The sequence below is a fragment of the Patagioenas fasciata genome, chromosome 9, assembly GCF_037038585.1.
Source record: "Patagioenas fasciata isolate bPatFas1 chromosome 9, bPatFas1.hap1, whole genome shotgun sequence".
In the NCBI taxonomy this organism is placed as follows: domain Eukaryota; kingdom Metazoa; phylum Chordata; class Aves; order Columbiformes; family Columbidae; genus Patagioenas; species Patagioenas fasciata.
The window spans coordinates 11,472,077-11,485,415 of record NC_092528.1 but is presented as its reverse complement, the minus strand read 5'-3'; the positions used below and the strand labels follow the sequence as shown (position 1 = coordinate 11,485,415).

Below are 13,339 nucleotides of genomic sequence, written 5' to 3'. Positions count from 1 at the left end.
ATTCATTATCAGGAAAAGCTTTCTAACGGTGAATTCTAATAGATTCTAGAATAACCTCTCAGGGGAAGGAGTAGAAGCCCCAGGCTTATGAACAATGAAGTAGGCTGAAACACCTCCACCCCTGCCTCTAACACTAGAAAATATATTCTAGGGAACAATTCTGCACTGTTAGCATTATACTCTGCCTGCATTAGTTTTTCTTTCTGTCTACTGATCTTTATTTCTAGGATTTAATGAGTCCAGCAGCAACTTCTAAACACAATGAAATGTAGATGGAACAGCTATTAGGAATCTTAGCCACAGTGTGTGTTGTTCTGCAAAGCAATAACGCGCTCTGGTATGTTTCCATCTCTGTTGTGATGACCCTTTGAACAGAACTGCCTGCTAACCACAATCAAGTATTTCCCCAAGACTGCTGCTGCAGTATTCACAACAGAATATAAAAGGGCATCTTTTGAGATGTACCTCACATTTTTCAGATCAGTTTGTAGAGGATCTGAGAATGGAGGTAATAGCTTCAGCTCTCAGAAATGTCCAGAGATTATTGTTATCCTTGAAAATTTTTCTGTCTTGTGTATTTTCAAAAATCAAGATTTCTAACTATGTGGTCACTTAAGAAATTGGATCATTACAAAAAAGTTTAAATAAGGGCCTTTGCAACATGGAGTACAGTCTTTCTTGGGTGTTCCCCGTTCCTTATCCAGGCTATGGAGCATGTTGGTTGTAGAAAATCTCATCAAAACAGTTGTGTGTGTGTGCAAAAGTTCTGTTTCTTACGTCAAAATGGGTGGCAGTTGTACCATTAAATTTAATTCACCACAGACAAAACATTTAGGTGCAAATCACCACCAGCCTGCCTTGGCCGTAAAATATTTCCTACGTAATACAGACACCGTATAGCAACTTTTGTCATGGTCTCACTCCCTTCCCAGCTCTGCTGGAGGTAGTGAACTGTAACTAATGAAGCTGCTGCAGACAGCAGCAACCATCCTACATAACTTAAGGTTCTAGATCATTACTACAACCACCACCTCCATGCTGGAAACAATTAGGTAGTTATTCTCTATACGTATATATGTATACATGCATATGCGTGCATGCATACGGACATGGCCATCTCAGGACTCTTCAACATCCTGTATTCCTTTTTCCTTCTTGCTGATTGCTGATAGCTGTCAGTTCTGGACATGAAAACAGCATGTTTCCATTTTCTTGCTGTTTGACACTCAAGCTTTTCATTTCTCTTCTTTCTAGAAGATGAAATTCCAGCTTTTTTTCACATCAGCTGAAAACCGTAACTCTCTCTGTTATTCATGCATTATTCTTTTCTACCTCCCTGTTCACTCTTCCTTAAATGACAATTCAATTTTCTAAAAGAACTGACTGCAATTAATCAATTCCACATTCCAAAGAGCATGCCTAGTTAAAATGACAATCTACCTTCTCATTCATACATGTGCACATTAAGCAGACTGTAGACAAGAATTTGTTGTCGGTTTCAGTATTGGTTTGAAATCTCATTGTAGTCACTGACTGGGCCAGGATTATCTGATCAAGTCCTTGGTATCTGTTTATATATCTAGAAGATGTAGAAGCAGAAAGAGAAAAACCCCAACTCACACAACACATTGTGATTTTAACAATTTGATTGTTGTTTGTTTGTGGTTTGATGGGTTGTGGGTTTTTTGTTTTGTTTTTCCTTGCAATATCCTGAAAACATCAGCCAAAAAAAAAAAAAAAATTTATGGGTTATTATGCCTACAGGAACCTGAAATAACTTTGTATCTGGTTAGGAAGTGAAATGTCTCTGAAAACCCAAAATTGTATCCAGGTTTATACAAAAGGACAGCAGTAGGGCAGCAGAAAGGCCTTTTACTCCCATGAAATTTTCTGGTTTCTGAAGTCCCCATTTGGAAAGAGTTTCTCTTTGCATTTGGCAGGCTTTATGCACCTCACCTAGTGAAAGCTGCATTCTTCTATCACACACTGTACTTAGCTGGGAAAAAATTCTTCTGCTTTTTTGTTCGCAGCAGAGGAATAAATAGTGACAATACATGACCCTGCAGCTTCAACAGCTGATGAATGTACAATTTCCACACAAGTTAGAGTCGAAAATAGGAATGAGGGCTTTTTCTGAACTGTTTTAAATGTGTGTAATGTTTCAAGCTATTGTGTTTCTTTATAGGCAGTAACTAATGAAACGAGCCCAAAGTTCTTGACTGTAACCATTGTGTCATTGATTTTGCGAGTGTATAGGGTGCTCCACAATGGAGGGCTGTAAGTAGAGCTGCTGCAGAATTATTGAATCATAACACCACCAAGCTCTTCAACAGTGCTTTTCGCTTACAGGGCTCACAGTACTTTGTGAGGGATGTCAGCATCATTATTCCTATTTACAAGCAGAGAAATGGAAACTCTGTGTAGTGAACCACTGTCAGTACCTACTCAAAAGGCAGAAAAATACCTCCTGGGAAGCAGGGGACCAGATTAGCAACTGTCTTTTCATCATTAGGAATGAAGTTGTGATCACCCAAAACCTCCTGGATTTATTTTCTTGTGCCTAAGCTTCAATAATGTGGGTTAAAATTGTTTATTATTTTAAAACCCTTTGTTAGACAGGGCTTTATGAACTGAAAGCCCTTGCTCCCCTTTCACTTTTGCTATGTTTAAGCATTGTGAATTTCTATTTTATGTTCCTGTCATCTTTAGGAAAACAAACAAAAAAGGCAAAAACAACCAACCACCACCAACACAAAAAACCCCCATACTGTGCTTGTATTTTGTTACTCATACAGAGGTAATGAAGTATAATTACCTTCTGCGATATTGCTGGAACAATTTTCCTGATAGATTTAGCAGAAATACATCTTGGGATTGGGTGTGTAAACAGAGTATGTGCTTTACTCTGCTGTAGCTCTAGTGGTCATCCTTCAAGTCTGTCTTTATTTTCTGCACTAATAGTAAAGAACCTGGAATCCAGGAGAGGCTAATGAAAAAAACCCTCAAAAAGTAACAAAAACCCCCAGCAAACCAAAATCAAACAACAAAACACCTTAGTGCTAAAGCAAATAGTCTCATCACTGGATACACTTTCTTTTGTTGGCTCATTTGAGACTGTCATTTCTTTCACTGGAAATCTGAAACATGCACACAAACCTGACACATTTCTTATGCCCTTTTTCTTTTTTCTTAAAAGGTAAAAAACAAACAACAAAAACATTTTACGCAAATACAAAAAGATTGTACAGATCACTGTTTGCTTCTGGGTAGTGTAGAACATGTTTATATTCTATTGCAAAGTGTTGCATGGTTTGGATATGAGCATGGGAGTGCTGTTTTTTTGGCAACACCTAGAGCTTTGAGGGACAAGGGTGGCTGTCATTCTTATGGCTGTCTGGAGTGGTGTTTTTATGCTATGAAGTGTGGGCAATGAGGATGTGGCATGAACAAAACTTGTCATCTTGCTCAGCTCAGCCTGAGGAAGCAGAAATCTAATGCTGTTATGTGGTTGGTGATACTGGTTGAAACATGAAGTTCATACTTACATAGCATAGCATTATGCACCACTAACAGTAATATTTTTTGTCATTTCAAATTTGCTTTTACTTTTGCTGTCTTTGACAGACCTATTTTTTTTTTTTTAAATCTATTTTTCTATTTCCCCCTTAGATTTGCACAACTGGTGTATGAGAACTGCCTTACGGATACTGAGTAAAGGTCAGCAGTTACAGGAATCATCCAGAGGTGCACTAATCCCAAGGCTTATGGTCAAAGTAAATGGCACTTCAAGATGAGGCTACTGCACATCCAGGTTCCTCCACATATGTCCACTTTTTTGTTGTTGTTCAGTAATTTTATCAGGGCAGAAGCAGAGCTCGTGGGCCATTTGTTTGTGATTTCCAGCTAGCCAGCACGATGACTCGCATCTGACTGGGATGCTAAAAAGCCATGAATGGCTCCATTTTAAGGGCACAGATGCTATATACCTTGATGCCAGCATTTCCAGATAAGTCTCAAAGCAACTCCAGCTGTGCAGCCTAAATCCATGCAGCTTCATAGAAAATGCTGGATAAAACAAGAGGACTATTTCCAATCCAGATAATCTAGATACTATTTTCTTATATATTTATAAAGACACACATACAATATTACTTAAAATTTGTATGTATACAAAATTTTATATTATATATATGCAATATAATTTATCAGTTTCTGTGTGTTTTTCAAAATTCTGCTCATATCACTATTATTTGTCTACCAACTGTCAATATTTGTCCAAAATTTTAGTTCATGAAATTGTTCTTTTTCAACACCAAGTTTTCATCAAGAAACAAATACCAAAGTATATTTTAAACATGTTTTTACAAGCTATGACACCTTTATTTTTCTGCCAGATGAACTGTTCTCTTGCTGTTAACCTATTGGTTGCGTTTTAAGAGTAGTGCTGAAAGAGTAGACAGCATATATCCACAAAACAGCGACACTCCACAGAGGTGAAGTAAATTTGCCCAGCAAAGTCATGATGTCAGACACCAAGGTTTTGTAGTATTTGGCTCCTTTGCCTATGGCTAAATTCCTTGTAATTGTTTAGATGGAAATTGCATTTTGCTATGAGGTTTTATTGTCATTTTCAATAAGCATACAAAAACAGATGGGGATACCCTACTATTAAGCTATGTAATCTAGTCAATATGTATAAGTTTAGGAAAGAAGAGATTTTTTTTAAGTCCTGGAGATGTCCTTACAGTTAAATTTCCTCTCCCTAATTACCCATATTCTATTGCAAATATCCTTAATTTGGTATTATCACGTCTATTCCAGGAGCAGCTGCATGAGTCTATCCCAACAGGCCTTTACCCGCTGTCACTTCACTGAAGACTTTCAATCTTCTCTTCTGCTAAGCATGGACAGTAGTGATGACTGAGGTGGTGCTGGCACCAAAACTTCCAGACGAGGAAGTGTCGTGTCCCAACCTGTGGGGATCCCCACCAGGTAAAAGCACTGGAGCTGCCTCTTGGGTTACAGATCAGGGAAAAGGACAGCTGAGAAAGAAAGCAGGTGCAGGGCTCTAAAGGGATTGTCGAAGTACCCTCTGCCCAGCCCTTAACCTGGGGCTACTACTGTCCCATGGCATTATTTCAGCTTAGGGTCAGGCAAGGACAGCTCCTGTAATGGAGACACTGGATTTCATCCCCACTAGAGGAAATGTAAACCCTCTGACCCTTTCTGAGTCTTATTTTGTTCCTGAGTGAAGGATGCTGAATGTGCTGACAGCAAGGCCAGCACCATGACAGACACACCAGAAAGGGAAATAAACTGCACTCTCCCATTAGGCCTTGGCCAGGCAGATCATCACCAGTTAAAAAGCAGTTGAGCCACTGCTGCCGGATACTATTGCCTGAACAAATAATTTTTTATTTTAATTAAAGATGTCATGAACCCTAGATATCTATTTCTAATTTAATCTAAATGGTGTCAGCCATAAATATAAATATTGAGCTTAATCTCAAAAAATATGCATTTTAAGTTTTATTTGCAAAGATAAAATACCTGTGAAGGGGGTAGAAGTGAAAATGAAATGTGAGCCTATTGATCACAAAAGGCAGCTTAGGCAGTTATACTAATTCAGGTGTATCACCATCTTGAATTTGCACTTGTAGGTTTTGCAGCTTTTCCCAGCCTTAGATTAGAATTTAAAAAATGTAAAGGCATTCATTGATGTGATGTCACCTTAAACCTCTGGCACCACAGATTCCTGATATCATGCATTACAAGTACCTCTTCAGAGATGTGGTTTTTTTTTTTGATTGCACTTGTTTATTGCTACTGTAAAAAAACTGCCTTTATTTGTGTGTCTTCATAGCTCAACCTCACAACAGGGCTAAGGATAATATTACATCTTGAAGAGTCAGACACCACAGTTGCCATTTCAGAATTTACAGCATAAACATTTATTTTTTTAGAGAGGAAAGGAGATATATTTGGCTTTTGATTAGGGGGAAAAAGCAGTTGTGTGTGGGGGTTGTATGTATGCACATGTATATATGTACATGTTCTGGTTTGGTTTTGAGCAAGTATTTTACATCAACTAATGCTTAATGGAGGATAGGAAATATTGTTAAAATTATTTATGAAAAAATGATTTTTCTATGTTATTCTCCTAGTAGGCTTTTGCTCATGAAGCCATTGCTGTCAACTTCCATATAGATACTCTAATTCTAAGCTTCATTTTGTAAAGTATCTCATTCCCACTAACATTTTGTGAAAAGGATTTTTCTGTTTATTTGAATGAAAAATGCTGCATAACGCTCTCCAAGGAGTAATCTAAAATAAGGACAGTGATACATTTGAGTTCGCTGAGTATCTTGTTGCAAACCAAATTTTACTGATAACACACATCTGTATTACTTTGCTTAGGTTTAAAAATGTAGGTTTATTTACAGTAGAGAAAATACTTTGCTTCTTGTGAAATGTACCAGCGTGATCTGAAAAGATTTGCTTCTAGTAACAAAAAACTAAAAAACTATTAGATGGAGAAATACACCAATGAACACATGAACATATAAAAGCACTAAAGGCTTGTCAGGCTGTAAGTTGCTGTTTTCAAGTTGCCTTGGTGTTTGCTGTGATAACAATAATAATCACAAAAGACAAACTTTTTAAATGATTAAATTTAAAATTATTTAAGTCCAGCTTTAAATATGAAATTGACTTTTAATTTTTTTTTTGAGAAGAATGCTGTGCTGATAATAAGCATCAGGAAGAGTCTGCTTCATGTCACTAACCATAATCACCACTAGGAAATTCTTTAGGGTACTAGGATGCTAGGAAATGATCTAACATACCATTTCTGTTCAAGATATTCTGAAATTTTAAAATTAGTATTTTATTAAACAAATTTTGGCCGATTTTAAAATATCTGTTCCTATAGATAAATAGTATTTATGTGGGCTTGATTCTGCAAATATTTTTGTAAGTTTAATACATGTGAGAGACCAGAATAAAAAAAAAAACCCACAGGACTGCTCACATAAGAAAACCTTTATATATATATACCAGTCTTAACAATGATGTGCCAACATGATTGTTGGCACAACAAGAAAAGAACACAAAGATCTCTAATTTTAAAATTAATTTGGAGTTCTTTTCATTTACTTCCTAGTTAAACTACAAGCTCTAGTTGCTGGCAATCTTCCCTGCAACTATCAGATGCAGAAACCGGAATTAAAAGAACTCCCAAACCCAGAATATATTCTCCATATTCCAAGATGTTCACGAGCTGCTAATAATCGAGTATTGAAGGAGGTGGGTACCCTTTAATTTTGCTCAAGTTACTCTTTGCAATATCAACTCATGGGTGCTCAGGAAGGGCCTGTTGCTGCAAGACTGACTGCTTGTTTCTCTGGGAGGGAGGAGAGGAGGAAGCAGCTCATTTTAAACAGCAAATTACAAAAACAAAAGTAAGTGATGAACCTGTAAAGAAAAGGAAGTACTTAGGAAAAAAACAGACAAGCCAGTTGGCAGCATTTACTTCCATGCCATTTTGTTTTTTATGGATTAGAGCCGTTATCCTAGCAAGTGCGGCATCATTTGGTACGCAAAGTTAATAAGGGGACAAAAACCACACCACACAGACTTATTGACACATTGTACATAGCTTTGCTTTTTTTTTTTTCTTCTTCTTTTTTTCCTTTTTAATCAGTGTTCAAGAAAAATATGCTGTGTTACCATAACAAACTAAAGTATTCAGCCCCTTAAGAGTTTAGGTTTCATTTTCACTTCTTTTTGTTCCAGGTAGGTTTTATTTCTTCTTGTTCTACTTTATAAAACTTTTTCTCAACATTAATGGCTTCAGGAAGAAAAAATAAGGGGGAATTATGAGCACGAAAGAGAGCTGACTGTTGTGTATGTTGTCACTTTCTCTTGCGCCATTCAGAGGTGGGTAAGTATACAGAAGAAATAGGGCATAATGTTTTAAAGAATACAGTCAGACAGGAATTCCAGCTGGCATTCACTAAAGCAAAAGGGAACATTTTCATCATGTAAAACCATTGTTTAAATCCCAACCATACATAGCTATGGAATAATGGGGTCACTTATTTTCCACTACTTCAGTAAGACACCGCAGCAAGCTAATGATTTTACAAGACAGACAGTTTAAAGCATCGATTTGCTGCAAATTGCTCAATCCATAACTAATGAACAGCTCTACAGGTTTTCAGCAAATCAATCCCATTAGAATTTACGGTTTGCATAAGATCATTTTACTCAATCTGTGGAAACAGAACATTTTTTTTTTTTTAACCTTCAGTGGCCCCTTGTTGCTGTATTTTAAACTCCCTTAAGTTTCTGTGGGTAAGTTGGATAAAAACCCTGTCTCGAGGGTTTTTCTGCATGCCTGAAAAATACACTGTCCACTTCTACACAGGCACACATGCACCCCCTGTCAAGTCCTAGATATTTCCGTGTAGAAGACAGTTAACATCCAAGAAGGCAGGACAACAAATGGAATTCAGTCTCTGTCACCTGTAGCACTAAAACTCTGCCCTGAACTGAAGGTGGATTATATTTACACCTATAAGAGTGTGAAGTCAAACAGCAACTGCTATTTGGAACCACACAAGTAATTCTTCATAACAAGCTGAAATCTCTCCTGTATGAAAAAAATAGCAAAAGTAAAAACCTCTGTGGACTGAGTGACAGGACTTTTGTCACATATCTGCAGTATAGAAACAGGAAATGGAGAACTACGCTTGCTAACAGATCAGGTTCTAGATTACATTATTACTGGTGATGCCAGTATCTTTGTACAGTGTTTCCTCCAGGTTTTGTAAGAAAAGGGTCAGTTCTATCATTATTAGTTACTACAACAAGATCATTTTAGGCAAAACAGTAATAGGCAAGCAGAAGTTCAAATCCTGTCATAGACTCTGAAAAAACATTGTATTGGTTGTTACAAAAGAACAATGTGGCTGAAGGGCTCTTAGTATGGGAGTGTTGAATCATCCCACTCCAACTGCTCTTGCCTGGTGACATTCTGTTTGTCTCTCTTTTGGACGATCACTTCCTCTTCCTCCTCCTCCTCTTCCTCATCACTTTCATCTGATTCAGCACTGGTTGTGTCTTCCTCTTCATCTTCTATGTCTTCTTCCTCACTCTCCTCTTCTGTCTGGTGAGGCTTTTCATATTTCTACAGTACATTTAAAGAAGTGAAAGAGATACAGCAGAAGAAAAGTGCCTTTTTGCTAGTCAGGGGTTGTGAGGATGTCGGCAATTATTCCACATCTAGAAATGCCAGTATACTGGGAAAGTCTGCTTTCCATCATTATCTGACTATTAGGCATCAAATGTGATATAATTCAGTAGCAAATATTCAAAAAACTACTGTAACAAGAATGGAATGTCAATAAGCAATATCTATCTTAGTCAAGCTGCCAAAATTTAACCCTTCAATGTCAGCTTCTTTGAACTGCTGATCATTTACCCTCCCTTGAGTGTGTTAGTGCTTACATTAAAAAGTTAAAAGTAACTATATTATTTAGGGTACTAGGATGCGGATATGGATAGAGAGGAAGTGGTATTGTACTGAAGACAACTTCATTGTCCTATTTAGTAATTATATATGACAATTACATATTATCATGGTGTGTAGAGCTGAAAACTGAGATGGGGTCCTGAGTGTGCATACATACCACTGTTTTGCCAAGCCTAAACAAGTCTACCCTGAAAGGTTTTAAAGCTCACTGCTAAGCTAACAGCCCAGTCAGTAACTCCTAGTAGTATCATGATATAATATGTCTCAGTTAGGTACCTCCATGGGGTTGACGGTAATAGTCAGAGCAGAATCATCCCAATCCATTTCATTTTCTTTACTCCCTTCGTTGTCTGCAGAGCTGTGCTGATAAGCTGTCCGAATTCGATAGACCCCCAAGGTTATGATGAAAATAAGTATGCTCACACAGATTATGATAACGAGAGTAGCCACACTTGGAACAACTGGAACAAAAGGAGGAAAAGAGAATGGGTTCATATTTGTGGAACAAATTGCCTATAAAACACTAAATACATTGTCTATTTTTTTCCCTCAGCATCTCTTCCTTTGGACTGTGAGTCAGCACAGCAATCTGCCATGTGCCTGGGACTACAGAAAGCGCTGACAAGTGCCCACCTACTAAGGCAGAGCATACACAAATGGTGTTTACAGACGTCTTATAATTAGTATTCTAAATCATAACTAAAAAGTGAGTATGCCTGCCACTTTATTACAACAGACAAGTAGTCAATCAGTGCAGAACGAATTAGTTTCAGAATAAGTGTTTTTGCAATAAGGTTCAGTTATCTTACCTGCATGTTGTCCCCTTTTCTGAGGTGTTAACCTCACTGTGGGAAAAAGTATATCTCAAAGCTTATATTTTCAAAGGTTTCAAACACTGTTACTGTAATTTAAATCTCAGTCTCCAAGAAATAAAATAAACATGTTGCCACTCTATTTGCCTGTGTTACAACCTTCCCGGGGGACTCTTGAGCATTCAAGTCCTTTTTTCCTCACTCTTCTGTTGCACTCTGAGAAGCATAGGAAGAAATTTCTCTGAACTAATCTTATATTATCGGCTTCACAATTAGGTTAGTGGAGAGGTGCTGCCACTTTCTATGCACCTTTGCTATGATGTACTGCAGTTCCAGAAGCTATAGAAGTTCTGTACTCCTTGCCCTGCCTGTAAGAATGGAACTCTGAAATCAAAACAATGTTCAAGTAAGGAAGAAAGAACTAGTTTGCAATAGTTCATTTTGCAAAAATTCAGTCACCTTTTAGTAAAATGTCTGTACAGTAAATTTCCAAGCATAACTGTATACGACTACATATCACTACCTATACTTTACATCAACTTTACTTCTTTACATATGTATCACTCAGGTAAAAGGATTTAAGAATCCAGCATTTAAACGGATATATTTGCACTGGGTTTAACTTTATTGAAAAGGCTTCAGATTTGGATATATATTTCAAGTCGTATAGTCTAAAAATTCAATATAAATATAAATTAAATATAAATATAAATATAAATATAAATATAAATATAAATATAAATATAAATATAAATATAAATATAAATATATATGCATGCTAATGTCCCCTGCATATGGCTAGGTGGACATATCTTCTCCAGACTGAGCCCTAGACAGCCCTAGACAGCAGTTAGCAGAAGCACTGCAGCAATTATATATTTAAAAAACAATACAAACATTTTTTCCTTTTGCTTAGAAAGGGCTGGGCAGCAATTAATATATCATAGAAATACAGATGAACAAAGACAATGTGAGCATAAATATTATCCTTCATACCGTTCAATACTAAAACCAAGACATTTTCTTAACTATTTGGGTCAGAGTACATAACATTTAAGGAAGACTTTGTAATTAAAAACTGGTATCCATTTTTAAAGTACCTCCTTGTAAGGAACAAATTCCAGGTTACCTTCTTTCATACCTGTGCAATGATCTCTGTGAAGTTTCACAAGCTGTAACTATGGACTTCAGGGCTTTATTTGTTGACCAGGCTGAGTCACAAGGGAAATACCGATATCCCAGAATCATTTCTGTAGCAGTTTCTGTAAAGTTGTCACATACCTGAGTTGTGAACAGCATTTATGCTTCCCTCTGGGTGATGGACAGATTGGAGAAATTGTGGTTCTACTATCATATGGTTTACATGGTCCATGAAGTTGGAGTTGGAGCTGTGCAGAATATTAACCTGGCACAATAGAAAAATAAGAGATCAGATGCTAAAATGTGTTTTATATTCCAAGCCTGCTGGCTCCACACATTACACTGAACTATGAAGTTTATCAGCAGAAAGGAACATTATTATATAGATCTTAAAGGCCAAATTAACTTCTCCTTTATGCCAGTGAAAAGTACACAGGTTAATATATTTCTTGTTTCTACCATTCAATACGTATTCTAACATTTCTAGCAGTAGACTATGAAGTGACACACACAAAAAAAAAACCAACACACGAACTCCACCCTATGCGGTCATTAGCTGTATACTGACTTACCTCCTCAAGAAATTGGAAATAATGTAAATTACCAGGAACGATCTCCATCTGATAAAGAACACATTATAAAACTTATTGTAATGGAGTACTGCTTGGAAAAACTGTGATAAGGTGAATGCTGCAGGAAATAAAAGTATGTCAGATTAAGCTAAAAAATAACAAATCTAAGGAAAATAATGAGGCTGTAATGATTTATTTTTGAGCAGGTCTATAAATCTTCAAAAAGTCCTGTAGGAGATTTTACGTTATGGAAAAACAACGATGATGATCTTAGCCTCCATTCTGTCTGAACAGGAGTCATTCTCCAGGTTAGTGCAGTTCAAGAGAAGGGTCATCTCCTTACACAGCAGAATAGAGGGACCCATGTTGAGGAATTGCCATAAAGGAAGTCAGTGTTCGATTTGAATGGAACTTAAAATTTTTCCTCTATTTCATTATTGATACCAGAATACGTCAATCATTTTACATAGTTTAAATAAAACTCCATGTTGCTGAAGATAAGACTAGTGCTTAGCCTCAGTGCTGGAAAAGAAAAATTGACCAAACGATTGCTTACCTCCAAGTTCAATTCATTGCTGGTGTAACGTCCATTGAGCTCGGAGCACTTGACTCTGAACTTTCGGTCAAAGGTGGCAGAAGTGAACCAGTTACGATATCGAATCTGCCGAAGAACCTGTTCATAGTTGTGCATGTTGTCCACACCTGAAATGATGGCAGAGAAGTAGTAATCTCAAGGAGATGATACTATGCAACCAATGCTCTGTGCAGTACAGGAGAAATCAAATGTCCACAGAAAACAGAAAATTTGGCAGAATGATCTGAAAATGGCAGTGCATTAAACATTTCCTGATAAAGCCTCTGGCTGTTACTAAATTATGTGAGAATAGTTTTTGTAAATGAATGAAGCTCCATAATGGAGAAGAACAAATGCAACAGCAAAGATTAAGAATACATTATTTAGTAATTGAAAAAAACCAGCCAATGTGTTACCAGAGCTGTGCAGGAACTCTGAGGAAACCTCTCTTTCTCATGTTCCACTGTGATGGTCCACAGAACCCCGACACTTAAAGAAAGCAACATTGCTATTTTCCTTATTTGGGGAGTAGCAGGAGGGATGCTGATGTCAAGACAAAGCTGTGCTGTATTCCAGAGGATAAACAGCACACCTAGAGATCAAAAATGGCTGTGCTTTTTTGAGACACTGTCTCTTCTGGAGTATTTTGCAGCTACTACAGATTTCTGTCTAATTTCTTTCAAACTAGTCCTTTCATTCCAATAAT

At 37.1% G+C, this 13,339-nt stretch overlaps 1 protein-coding gene across 4 annotated transcripts in view; it reads right to left on the bottom strand.

Moving 5' to 3' along the window:
• Positions 1–6,257: 6,257 nt before the first annotated feature.
• The window catches only part of CLSTN2 (calsyntenin 2), a 334,315-nt gene continuing 327,233 nt past the window's right edge, over positions 6,258–13,339 (bottom strand). For all 4 annotated transcript variants that reach the window (XM_065844300.2, XM_071812444.1, XM_071812442.1 and 1 more), the window contains exons 14-17: positions 12,616–12,761; positions 11,629–11,752; positions 9,812–9,996; positions 6,258–9,190 (exon numbers count right to left, since the gene is read on the bottom strand). In XM_065844300.2, the coding sequence (XP_065700372.1) occupies positions 8,984–9,190; positions 9,812–9,996; positions 11,629–11,752; positions 12,616–12,761 (662 nt within the window). In that variant the 3' untranslated portion in view covers positions 6,258–8,983. The remainder of the gene's footprint in view (positions 9,191–9,811; positions 9,997–11,628; positions 11,753–12,615; positions 12,762–13,339) is intronic.